This window comes from Amphiprion ocellaris, chromosome 14, assembly GCF_022539595.1.
Source record: "Amphiprion ocellaris isolate individual 3 ecotype Okinawa chromosome 14, ASM2253959v1, whole genome shotgun sequence".
NCBI lineage: Eukaryota > Metazoa > Chordata > Actinopteri > Pomacentridae > Amphiprion > Amphiprion ocellaris.
Genome location: NC_072779.1, coordinates 21564890 through 21578779, shown reverse-complemented (window position 1 = coordinate 21578779; position 13890 = coordinate 21564890). Strand labels below are relative to the sequence as shown.

The 13890-nt window shown below is 41.7% G+C and overlaps 1 protein-coding gene across 5 annotated transcripts in view; it reads left to right on the top strand.

The window, feature by feature from the left end:
• arhgap32b (Rho GTPase activating protein 32b) overlaps positions 1 to 13890 on the top strand; it is a 123930-nt gene that overhangs the window by 23851 nt on the left and 86189 nt on the right. For 3 of the 5 annotated variants that reach the window (XM_023273370.3, XM_035949584.2, XM_023273369.3), the window contains exon 2: positions 9499 to 9811. In XM_023273370.3, coding sequence (XP_023129138.2) covers positions 9717 to 9811 — 95 coding nt within the window. In that variant the 5' untranslated portion in view covers positions 9499 to 9716. The remainder of the gene's footprint in view (positions 1 to 9498; positions 9812 to 13890) is intronic. The other 2 variants (XM_055017200.1, XM_055017199.1) reach the window with 2 other exon arrangements.

The window sequence follows — 13890 nt, the reverse complement described above, 5'->3', positions numbered from 1 at the left end:
AAAGGGTCAGGGTTGGACCACACATCTCCTGCTCCCCCCAGGGCTGTGTGCTGTGTCCTCTGCTCTGTGCTCTGTACACCTACGACTGCATCCCCACCCACGCCAGCAACAGCATCCTGAAGTTCGCCGACGACACTACTGTGGTGGGACTCATCTCTGGGGGGGATGAGTCTGCACACCGGGATGAGGTGGAGCATCTGTCAGCATGGTGTACAGAGAACAACCTGGCCCTGAACACAGCGAAGACCAAGGAAATGGCCATGGACTTCAGGAGGAATAAAGTGGACACTCAGCTCCTGTTCATCTGTGAAAGCTGTGTGACGAGGGTGTCAGACTTCAAATTCCTGGGAGTCCACGTAGAGGAACACCTGACTTAGGGCGCACACTCTACTGCAGTCATTAAGAAAGCACAGCAGAGACTGTATTTCCTAAAGACACTGAGGAACAACCACCTCAGTCAAAAACTTAGTTTCTTTTTACTGCTGCTACATAGAGAGCATATTGACCTATTGCATGTGTGCATGGTTCTCCAGCTACACGGCTGGAGACAAGAAAGCACTCCAGAGGGTCGTCACCACAGCCGGGAAGATCATTGGCTGAAGTCTTGGTGTTGGTTACTTCACATTTGACCACCACTGGCACCTTTTGTTTGGTAGAAGATGTAAATTTCTGCTGCACTTCACTGCCAGTGGCACCTGCTTCACCAGTGTGTCTCTGAAGGCCTGAGTCAGTAATGTATTTGATAACTAATGTATATGTTTTACAAACAACATACAGTGCCCTAACACTATCACTAGCAACTCTTTGGAACTTAAAACTTCAGACCTATCCGACAAATCTCAGTGTGATACATTGATCTTTGTCTTTAATGGGACATTACAACTCTGTCTTCCCTGAATTTGAGTCCTACTCCATCATTGGCATTTGAATTTTAGTGACTATAGCGTATGTTTTCAATCCATAAATGTCATCTAGTGGTAATGTGGCTGCAACCAAACAGCAAACGGAACAGAAAGGAGACAATAAAAAAGAATAAAAAAAGATTAGAGAGCAACTACAGTTGTGCTCAAAATGAAGAAAAAACAAGTATTTATAGTTAAACTGCCTATTTGCATTCTTCTGTCAATGTGTTTCATTGATTCCATTGTAGAAAATTAAGAGCTGTAGGGGTCATTGGAAACTCGAGACTACTGCAATATACGTGGTCTTTGCAGGTGTATGTACACTTTTGTTCTTAACTGCATATATAAAAAAGAAATTGTTAATCCCAGTTGGCTACTACTTGAAAGGTAATTCAAGTTATTTTAATCCTACTTTATCCATCACCCATTTGACTGAGTCTCTTGTCACTGTAGAGTTCATTTAGCCTTTCAGCAAAATAAGTCTCCTGCACTCAGTTTCTTCACACTCATATCTACTATGTAGTGCTGCAATGTGTTACTTTAAGTGGCAAACGCTGAACTGCTCAAGTATCCTAATTACTGTGGAGCTCTAAATCAGATGTTCATGTCGCGGTTGTGCACTCTCTCTCTTGCTTTGTGTTAAGAATCAAGCAGAGCATTCTCTCTTTGGCACCAAATCTGCTGTTTATTTTCAGGAGCAGGACACTGGTCAAACACACTGATGTTAAATCTCTCACAGTCGCACTTGTGGTAAAACTCCAGATAATACTACAAACACAAAAGAAATCATTCATTCACCGACACCACAGAGGTACCTAGCAAAGTTAAACGCAAGCTAGTAAAGTTGCCGACAACAAGCCGATAATCTCATAAAAGCATTTGGCATATATTTTATAAACATAAAGCCCCGAAAAGCCAGAAGTTTAGCCACTAAAATAGACTTAATTAGCATTTTCTGCAGAGCTTATGCCGATCGACTTACCAGGGAGACAGGATGCGGCAGACTGAGAAAGTAATGTGGGGGCGCACACCTTAAATCTGCAGGGGCCCGGAAGTGGGACTTACGTTATATCCGGTCAGCGTGAGAAATAAATATGTAATCTGTAATAAGTGATGGCAAGTGGAATCATTAACTCTATCTATCTCTACATTCAGATGTCAGTATGAATTACTAACCTGGGGGTTCAGCCTGCTGGTAGAATGTACTGGTTCAGGTTGTGCATTTTGAAACCGTTTTCATGTAGTGATGACAGAGACGTAAAAACCCTCAAATGTTATTACTCCGCCAAGGAAATGCAGCCTCGGTGGAGTTATGTGATGATCAGTGTTGGTTTGTCTGTTAGCAACATTACTCAAAAAGGATTAACTGATTTAGATGACATTTTCAGGGAAGGTCAGAAATGACACAAGGACCAATTGATTAGATTTGGCAGTGTGCGGCTTATAGTCTGGATCCAAGGATTTGTTAAGGATTTCTATATCATTGTGAAGTAGCGACATGGTGTCACTGTAACTATGACAACAAGTGAACTACGTCAGCTGCCTGCATCCATACACGCGGCCCACTACATATTTCAGTCAGAAATGATATGAGGAATGAGTAGAATTGGCAGAGTACTGCGCTCTCTGAGTGCTTTTCTAGTTTTGCACTTTCACAGACACATGCATGAATTCCGGCTGCTTGCTGCTAGGGTTGTTGTTCTTTCAGGTGATAAATTAAGTTTGTAGTTGGAGAAGCTCCGTGGTGATTTAATGCCCTCTTGATATTACAGCAGAACAAGCCTTACAATTTGCTACTCTGCTGTCCATATCAGAAACCATGAAATGACTATATACTGCTGGTATTTTAGCGAGCTGTCGAAAACACTATAGAAAGGAGTGGAAAGCTCCATGCAAAGTTGAATGCTTTTCCTGGGTCCTTCAAGACCTGGTTCAATAGTGCTCAGGTTGACATCACTGGCTAATTTGCATATCAATAAGTTTGAATGGTCTGCTCTTTCCATTGAGGGAGAGAGGGGCTACAATCATTCTTTGCATGTTTAAAGGAGGAGGATGTCGGTGGTGTCACAACTGTGGAACAGCACAAACTGCTCACCATCACGCTGTAGCTTCTGTTCAGTATTTTTAGTCACACTAGGGACATGGCTTTGGATATGATGATGATTTTATAGATCCTTTAACTTTTCCTCCACCATCCAGTTTACCAGTGAATTCTCTGCAGCTATGGGATAAATTATCATCGAATATAGTGGTTTGCATGAAATGTCACAACAGCTACTGACTGGATTTTCATGAAATTTACTGCAGGCATACCTACCATCTAACATTTGCTAACATATTCAGCTGAGATAATCAACATGGCATATAATGGACTTGCCAAACTTGCATGTTAACATGCTCACATGGTCACTGCTAAGTACTACTGACAGCCTCACAGGCCCCTTTTCGACCAAGCTGGTTCCAGTGCTAGTTCAGAGCCAGTGCCTGACTTAGCACCAGTTCTTTGTGTTTGCACCAACTAAGCACCGGCTCCAAGCTCTAAAAAGTGGTGGTTTTTAGGCACCAACTCTTTGCTGGGCCAAAGTTAAGAATCTAGTACGTTACAGTGACCAATGATCAACGGTGAAAACGCAGAACCACCATTTTTAAACAGCCAAGGGAGTAGTAGAAGTGTTTAGTGTTAGTATTTTGAAAACCGGTAAATATGGGCGCCAAATTCAAACAGCAGTGGTTTGAGGAGGAGGTCCAGTGCTTCCTGGCACTCTGGTTTTCATATGAAATTCAGTCGAAGTTATAGGGAGCCTCTCAGACCAAGCCAGGTTCGAGCCACATGCCTGTAGGTGTGTTGTGACTTCAGTCAACTGTTCGCACATGCAGAAAACTATAACTGAATCCAAACATAACAGAAAAAAGTGACAATTTCCTGCTGAAGTTAATTTGACTAGCTTCAGTGAAGTAGTGTACAGTGTCAGATTTTTACTGCCAAGTGCACATGCTGTCGATTACTTTTCTGTTTCTTTGTTGTTGACAGTAAAACTAGCATCAAAAATGTCCTCATTTCTGCAAACACAGCTAACAGGCATGTCACCATGTAAAGCTCCTTTCAGGCATGGGATACAAAACATCTCAGCTTCATCAATCAGTTAAAGTGGCAGCAGTCTCTTTCAGACAAAGGTCATTTTTACAATAATGTCTTCATTCAGACATACCCACCACAGTAATGGAGAGAGACGCAGCACGCTGTGATATTTGTCATACTGGTGAGATTGGATGGAACATCAAGTGATATATAATGCATAATAAAAACTAATAAATAAAAGGCTAAATGTAAACCATTAGCAGATTTATCAAACTGTTGAAATAACTAACAACCATAATTTCTTCATGATTCCATAAAAACTGAAAATTCTCCCTGATCAGCTGTAGCTGATAAAGTTACTACTTTACCAACCGTTAAACAAGAATATCCCCACAGCTGTGACTCAACTTCAGGGTATCTTTTATGTATCACCTTATTTAACTGCAGCTGGTATACTGTGACTCTGTGTGATAGCTCACCTGTTTGAGGTAAAGTGTGACTTGCCAATACATCCTGTTCAACCCTTTCTTCTTTTCAGGGATCATTTATAATTAATTACATGATAGACTTTTTATATTATGGACATTTCAGTTTATAATAAATGTTACATTTCCGAGCAGAGTGAATGAAAAGGGTGTTTATGACTTTGGCCAAACTGGGCTTTGTGTTTTCTTATGATGTCTGTGGACCAATATTAATGCTGGAATATGGAACATCCTTTCCCCTAATTGCATCACACAAATCAGAATAGTGGAGCTTGTGTGCATCTATCCTTCATGTGACAGGATGTGGTTCAGACTTGTGTCATGATGATAGTGTTGTGGAAGTGTTACTCTGTCCAACCTGGTAAAATTGCTGTTGAGACTTTTGTTGAAAAGCGAGCAGGGTGCTCATTCAGACATGAACCCGCTGAGTTGCTATCACATTAATGGAAAGAAGTACATGTCTAAGCGGGGCTTAACACTAAATTTCAAATAATTAAGCCTGAGTTTATTCTAATCTTTTGACTAAAACTCCATAATGCCTGTTTCATACACCGTTAAGCGAGACCAAACTAAATATTTCCTGACTCATCTTTATCTTCAGTTAAGCTACCAGCCTGATGAGAGTGAGGATGTTTACTGTGTAGAGACTATTCAGTCTTGATTTTTAATCTCCTCCGAGATGAGCTGAGTCTCTGTCCTCTTTCAAGGTCGGCCATTTTATGGGTTTTCTGCTGCATCAGGTATTTGTGGGAAGCTCAGCCTGCTTTGCTGTGCGTGACTGCCTGCTTGGCATACACAAACTCACTTCCTCTGTTAACTAATGCACACACTTCATTCCCTCTGCACACAATAACAAAAGAGATGTGTATTTCCACACCCACAGCATATGTGGGCTGACACTTTGATACAAAAACACCCAGTTAATGTCACGTTTGTGTGTGATATCAGAGCAGGACTTTGCTGTAGCTCAGGACATGGGATGAATTTCAACATGTAGTCTGTGTCTCTGTCCACAGCTCACCCTGTTTATATCACTCCACTCTACTTGTACATAGCAGTCGATATTCCCATGTGCAGCAGTTGTCTGGTCAATACAGCGTTTGCTTTAACAGATGAGCTGCCACACATACAGACCCACAGAAGTTGATCTTCTCTCCAGCTAGACTTGCCTCTCACACCACGGATCATCACAGGTCATAAGAAGGTGACGCATTAGTTTCTGATTGGTCCAGAGGGAGGCTTAATCACTTGTGATTCATACCGTTGCTTTGTTATTTTTTGAACAAATTTCCCTGAATCACTTTAAATGATGACCTTTTTTAGAGGTGTTGAACTGGAGCATTTTAGAGCGATCCCGGATACAGTCAAATATTTGCAATTCAGAATAAGGGACTTATCCTTATTGTATCTGATATTGAACTTTTGTCTCTATCTTTATAGGCGATGTGTATGCTATGCATGGTACTTTTTATGGTTAGACTACAAACCACACACATAAGAGAGCCCTGGGGATTACACATGCCCAGTAAGTCTGCCTCAAATGTAGAAGCAGCTGCTTCAGTGTGGCCTGTCAGGATCCTCTTCCTCCCACGCTTTCTACACCCTCACCTCCCCTCCCACCTTCCCTCCATCTCTCTCCTCTTGGCTTCATCCTCCTGGGATTACAGAGCATAGCCATAGATTGCCACAGAAATCTGGTTGTATGGACTCTTGTTTTATTGGGTCATTCCTGCTGTGTTGCTGTCATGTATTTTCGTCTGCTGACAACGTCACTTTAGGATTTCATCGGGAGGTTGTCATGTGGTGGGTGGTATTACAGCAATAATACCAGACAGGGTGTTCTCTGCTGTGATTATGGGCGCAGTGACGATTCAGTGGGTATGAGATAAGTACTGTTGATGGTCCCAAAGTAACGTTAATCACAGTAAACTTGAGTCTTAAACAATGCAATTACTGTGTTTGAAGCAGTGTGTGTACTTGAGTGATGACAAATAAGAACAGGAGAAGGAATGCCAGCTGGTTCTCCAGTCATGAACAATTGACAGAAAAAGTAATTTGAAGCATTTTAAAAATTCACTAGTTTCAATCAGAAATGCCAAAAAATATTTGTTTATTTTCTCAAATAAGCAAATTTGCTCTTATAGTTGGGTTTTCACAGTCAGATGAAACGGACTTGAACAGTAAATTGTTATGGGCTTTGGTCATTATTTTTGAAACATTTTACAGCGTAAACAATTAAAAACAACAAATTGGTGGAATATTTAGCTACAGAAATACTAGTTTAGTTCCAACTACTGCTATCAAACGATTAAATGTTTTAATCAGATTAATCACATGGTTGATGTGGATTAATTTCGATGAATCACGTGATGTTTTGCGTCTTCCATTTCGAGTTGGTTGGTTTCTGCCGCTACCGGATCAACTGCCCTTTTGCGCATGTGCAGCGGCATGCGCGACGATAAGTCTACTTGCACAAACTGCCCAAAATGCATTGCCAGAGACGTTTCAGGGATTTTGAGTCATTCTCCATTGCAGATGGGTTAATTACGTTCAAATTTTTTTTAAATCAAATTAATCATAATGATGGATGAATCCTCGTTAACGCATTAATTTTGACAGCCCTAGTTACAACTATGATGCTCTTTACATTACACGCTTATGCATACACCAACCGCTCATACTGAGGTCTACATTTTTGATTGCTTTGGTCTTTTTTCTTTGTAAATGTAGTTCTTTCTGAAGTCATTTTCAAGCACAGCAGTTTAATTTTTCTACTTCAGGTTTCTCTGCCATGAGGATTCGCAGCTTGTCATTGTCTTTACTGCACAGAAAATTAAATATCTTTGGGATTTGGACTGTTGCAGAAATAAAACTAGACATTTGTAAACAAACAAATTGGTTTGCCTCTACTCTGTAGTTGTACTTGAGGTATTCAACTCTGTGGGAAACATTTAATACATGATAAAGCTGCTTTTTAGTTGTAGCTACATAAATGTACAAAATTGTTTCGTTACCTGCTGCAGTTCTGAGAGAACTCTGCAGTTGGAGCATTCATTCACCTGTAAGAGATTTTTGGTGACAGAGATTTGCGTACTGAGAAAATGCTAACATGCTTTTCAAGCATTATTGCTGGGACAAATTGCACAAACTTACTGCATGTACAATTTTGTTTGGGATGCACATTTTGAACAATTTTCTTAATTGGTAGTTGGCGACGATATCTATCAGTATTTGATTAACTGTCAGAACAAATGAAAGGCAGTGGATGGTTGTCTCTATGCTGATTAGGCTGTAGCCACAGACACTCAAATTGCTCTATAACCTGTTTAGGTACATTAGCCCCTCGGCAATAGGAATGCTGTCCTGGTAAACCTAGACTTGATCTCAATATACAACCACTGTTCAGAAGACGTTAACCACCACAGAAGCCTTTGTCTTGGTGGTCTTTGCTAATGAAACCCCACAATATGATCAGCTTGCCATCACAGAATTGACTGTAGCTTGAATGAGCACCTGCTCAGGTCACTATATGGTGAAACACAGCAACAGAGCTGCAGTTTCCATCTCATTAAAACCTAGGAGGATTCACCTGGTGGCACAACCAAGTACTACAGCTACAGTACAATAAATTTTTTTGATATGCATGTCTGCCATCTTCTGCTTTATCATTTAATTTATTTTAATTGGTTAAAATATTAATGACAATTATTTTGGTAATCATTAGCATCCCTAAATTTTATATTTTATGCTTTACCGTATGTTTGCCACAGTATTGTAAAGTTCACCGATCAAATGTTTTCATCGGAATAGCAACCTGTTAAGGGACTCTGAGTGGGAAACCATTGTCCGGCAAGCTCCAGGTAGATGATTTTACTTCTTAACCCTCATCAGTACATGCAGACCCCCGAGGTATATAACTTGTCATATTTTTTTTTATTTGTAAGTTGGATTTTCAGTCCCTTTAGGTAGTTGTCACCCATGTAGTTGCCATCACATACACTAAAGCTTATTTGATTCCAACCAGGTTTGTGGTGTATATATAAAAAAATCATTTGGGGTACATGCGGATCCCAGCTGGACTGTGCATATTTTATTTATGTATGTTTGTGTTATGTTGCTCTTGTGATGACTGCTTCAGTTGCATTGTGTTTCATTGCAATTCAGGAGTTCTTACACTAATATTGTAAACAATACACGTCAGTAATCATCAATAGTAATTTCACTGTTTCTTTCATATTTGTATCTATAGACGACACACGTTTTAGGAAAATATACATTGAGAGGATATGGACAGGTACAGAAATGTGAAAGAGATGAAATACTGCTGGGGTCTAGCTGGACCCCAAGTGTACGGATGAAGTAGGTTTTGCCACGTGTACTGATGAGGGTTAAAAAAGTACTTTGTGTAGATTCTGAAAACTTTTGGGGTGTAGCTTTCAGTGCTGAACGTCACTGATTGGTCTAATTTATATATTAATATCTAGCATTTCTGCACCAAGACTACAACCTGCTTCTATTGTATTTCGGGTCTAAGTTTTACTTAGCAAGCTTGTGTTTTTATGATGGTCTTCCATTCATTGGTGCTATAGCTGGGAAAGGAACTGCTCAAAACTGCTGATGGCTTCAAACCAACAAGCACGTATTTTCTTTATTAAATTTGTCAGTATGTCAGAAAATATGTGAACATAACACTAGTATAGAGGGAAAAATGTAATTCTGAATCAAAATGATGAATTGACTGTAAAATGACTGATGTGAGCATTGAATTTCTGGTTTGAGCACAGAGACCTCAGAGAGCACAGTCACCACAGAATAACAGGGTAGCCGATGTTGGTGTTTAACTGTTGATTCACACTGAAAAGTGTGTGCCAGAATCTCCATGTGTTAACACTGAAGTGAAATCCTGCATTGCAAATCTAATGACTTATTTGATCTATAGACTACACACACAATTAATGATTCCCCCCTCTCTCCCTCCCCCGTCTTCCACATCGTTTTCCTCTGTATCCTTTTCACCACGCATCGTTTTCAGTCCTGTCTCCTCTCTATTTATTCCCCACATTCCTCTCTTCCTTTGCTCTTTTCCCTCATCATCCTCCCTCTTGCCTCTACATGTGATTTCTTTTATCTCATTCGTCTTTCTCCCTCCTGATAGACCTCCTTCCATCCTCCCCCTCCCTCCTTCCTCCACTCTCCCTCCCCTCCCTCTCTGCTTCTCTGGCAGGCTGCTCATTGCAGTGAGTCAGTATCATGGAGGCAGGCAGCGGGGCTGCCGCAGCGGTGGGGAGTGCAGCACTGGGACTGCTGGGAGCCACAGCCGCGTCCAGCCATGACATCTTGGACAGGTAAGAGAGCAGCACGAGGCTGGTGCACACACTCAGGGACACACTAACCTGGACGTTCTCCATTAGCGTGAAGTGTGTGTGTGTGTGTGTGTGTGTGTGTGTGTGATTTTCTGTGTGAGTATATAGAGAGAAGGACCACACCTAAGGTAGTGCTTTAGTGAGCATGCTAGTTTGTTTATAGTCGGAGAAGGAGGTGTGGAAAGTGTGTGAATGTGCATGTGTGGGGGGGGAACATGCGTGTTTGCTCACATACAAAAAGCCTACCTTCCAGTGCTCTCTGTGCTTGTGTATGTCTACCTCTGTATCATTACTCTCACTGTATGTGAGACAAATGCCCTGGTTTCGACAGTTGGAGAATCTGGTTTGTGCTTGAGAGTGTGCATGTGTGTGCGCATGCATGTGCTGGAATGTGTGGTGATGATAGAAGGGGGTGCTACTTGGCTTCCTCTATGCCTCAAGGAGAAATGACACCAGGGTATGCGCATGCAGAGGAGGAGGGGGAGGCATCAGTAGACGTGCCTGAGCGCTATAGCTGAGCCGATAGGGTGAGTTTGCACAGTCACCATCCCATCCTCTATTAACTCCCCTCCTGACACACGCATAGACACCCACACCATCAACCCCCATAGCAACTGGGCGACCGCCATCACTTAACGTCACTCCTGGAAACCCTTCATTCAGATTTCCTTTGCTCACGGACTCTGCTCCAACTCCCAGCTCGAGCGACCACTGCCCCCACCGAGGGGCAGATTGTATCAGCTTTCAGCTAGTTACGTCATCGCTCCAGCTGTACACCCACGTCCACATGCCCGTGCACTGTCATCACACACAGACCCTGCCTCAAGCATGCACATTCACAAAAACACATATGGCCTTGGATGTTGTTAACATACATGCTTCACCTGGGTGTTTTAGGACAAATATTACTCGCAGTAAACTCACACACAGCAAACATTCATCAACCAGTGTTGTACCATTGCTCCTCAGCATGCTTCCCTGTGCACGGCAAGCTCCCTCATCCGCAAGCAGGTGCTGCTGGGACGTCACTTATCTCCTCCTCTACATTACAGTTGTTGCACTCTGCCAATGAGGTACAACTAATCTCTAACACGTCCCGGGGATCTCCTTTGACACATTGTACAATCACAGATGGAAATGAAGGCTGTGACTCATTTAGCTGTCATTTCCTTACTATTTCTGTTAGTCACCACACATTCTGACTGGCATGGATAATTTTTTTACCAGCCTTCTCTGAAATACACTAAAATACACCTCTACACATACAGCTGCTCCCTTTCAATCCAACCACGCAGCTAGTGGCCTCTCTCCGCTGCATTACTGCCATGGCAGCGTGATCTGGGTTTATTCTCACTGCTGGATTAGCAGCATGTTGTGTGCATCTGTGTTTTGCAATGTGTGCTGCTCTATATTATCTTTTTTGGAGGGTGGTGGAGGTTGGGATTAAAGTTGAGGCTGTTCAGCCCCTCCACCTGCCCCTCACTCACCGCCCCTCTAGTCCTGAACTGGGTCTGAATCCTGCACCAGGGTTACCATGGCAGCAACAGCTTAGCATACATTAGACAGCAGTCCAATATTACTACCAAGAGAGAGTGAGTGAAAAGAAGAGAGAAGAGTACAGAGAAAGGTAATGGAGGGTAAAACTGAGAAATGGAAAGAGATGTTTCTCATCTGCTAAATTGCTTGTGGATCATGTTGTGAACAGTACCTGTTTGTGGCTGTGTGTGCTCATTCTGCTGCTCCAGATTACCTCTTTTATCAGATTCAACAGGGGAAGGCATTTGGCCAGGGCTGGTGTATTGTAAAAGTTGTCTGGTGAATCCTGGAGGACAGAGATGGATCAGAGGATCAGCAGCCGGGACTGAAAGGGGAGGATTGGGGACACAAGGCCCCCATGACGGGACACTGAAATAAAACAAAAACACTGTAAAGCTGCATAGTGTTTTCTCATTCTGTAATACAGTCAGGCAGGCAAGCAAACAACAGAGCAGTATACTCTGCAGGAGAAGGCTCACGCCAGCAAGCAAGCTCCTGTGAATTTGTCACTAAATAGATCATGTAGCTGCTAATTTCAGGTATGCAAATGCTGCTGGAGTGTAGCTTGTAGGGATTTTGATGTTTTTAGTATCTAAAGTTACAGTGAGATGAGCAAGATGTTTACCTACCAATTATCAGTTTTACACATGAAGATCACTTTCCTTGTCATGGTTAGTTGTAGTCAGCATGTGAAAACAGCTATGTCTGTTCCCTTGTCTTTCTGCGTTGTCAAGACAGCAAAAAACCCTCACCTACCCTGAGGTGGCAAGTTAGTTTATAGGAAAGGCCCATAATCTCCCCTTTCAGCCTTTCTGTTTCCATTGTGGCATAGGATCCAGCAGTTTTGACTATGATGTTAACTCAAGAGTGTATAAAAATAATGACCAGTGGCAGTTATTGTATGTGACTCCAGCTCTATGAGCACATAGGAAATAGAACAATTGTTATATTAGCCTGGATAGCGACGTATACGTTGAAGATGACAACGTTCGAGAGGAGAACTTGATGGCAGAGGGCAGAACAAATGGCGCTCGTTGTCCTCTTCAAATTTAACCAGTTGTCACTCAGACCTGCACAGCAATTTTTGCAGTGCTATAGAAGTATCTACCCTGGAGAGGGTACTTTTTCACTCCTTAAAATGGCCCTGAAAGAGTTTCCACAGGGCTGGTTCCTGCGGCCCAAACATACTCAAAAGGTTCACGCTGCCCTTTAGTGGAAAATGGCCGATTGAAACAGAAAGTTTGCTTTACAAACTAGAGCACAGAGTTTGAATGATGTGGGAATTTACAAGGCATGAAAGGTATAATGAAAGACAATATAGAGTTGCATTATGGGAAATGAAGGATCCAGCACTGTTGGAGCTAATGTCACTATAACTCTGACTTTGCTGCTTTGACTTGCACCATTTTGTCTCTCACAAGTCCCTCAACTCTATGGGCCATAGTAAATCAGTGGACTACATCTTTAAGCAAAATCTCTTGGGTGAAAGAATAAAAGTTGACACAATTGTCTGCAGAGAGAAATGTAATTTGATTTTGAATAATGACATTTGTTGTTATCTCATTCGACTGTGGAAATGTAAAACCCTCTCTGTAATACTCAGTGGATATTGTTGTTCACTGTCACTGTGTGTTCTACAGCTTTTGCTAACACATAATCAGTAAATTAAAGGTTTAAAGACACAACTTTGTATGGAAAATTTTATATACACATGATAGTTTTTTGTATTTACTGAGTTTTGATCCAATAGTTTCCCTGCTGCAGCTGAATGTATTCTTAGATTCAGCATTAAGGTGATCATATGAGTGTGAGACAAGGCTTACTGGAATAAATGCTTGACTATTCTGACATGTGAGGGTTAGGTTTAGAGGGTTAGGGTTTGACTTACAGCTCACGCAGTTTACCAAAGAGAACGTTGCTGAGGCAAGGAAAGATACTTTGTCTTCTATTATTTCAATGTAGTAACACAAATTGAATATCAAACATGCAGAAGAGAACATATTGTGAGGTACATGGCACTCCAGCGTTGTATTAGAATGTGTCCTTTCCATCAGTGTTCCCTGGCTACATCCTAAATGATTTTGCTCCCATACAGCTTTTCCATGTTTTAGTTTTCTAATCAACAGTTCTTGACAGCAGTTATGTTGCTATTCAATGAGGGGTCACTAATATAGCTTTCCATTAAATCCGTGCTTGAGTTCCGCTGAAGGGGAAATGATCATTATACTCAGTGTCCATGGAAATGTTAAGTCATTTCTGTAACTCTGCATCAACTGCAGACTAATATTTATGGAGACATTAAGGCATATTTTAGTTGAGCATGAATGACTGTCTGAGCTGATTTTAAATGCAACTGGAACACCACAACAGACCAGATCAGGTTGCTTAGGCAGTTTCCTCTTGTAGGATGGTAACAATTCATTAGTAACTGGCAGTAATGTGTGGATGGAAGTCTTGTCTGCAGTGCCATATGCAGCACAGATAAACCCTCTCAGTGGAATAGGAGCTAAACTGCTGGCTGACTG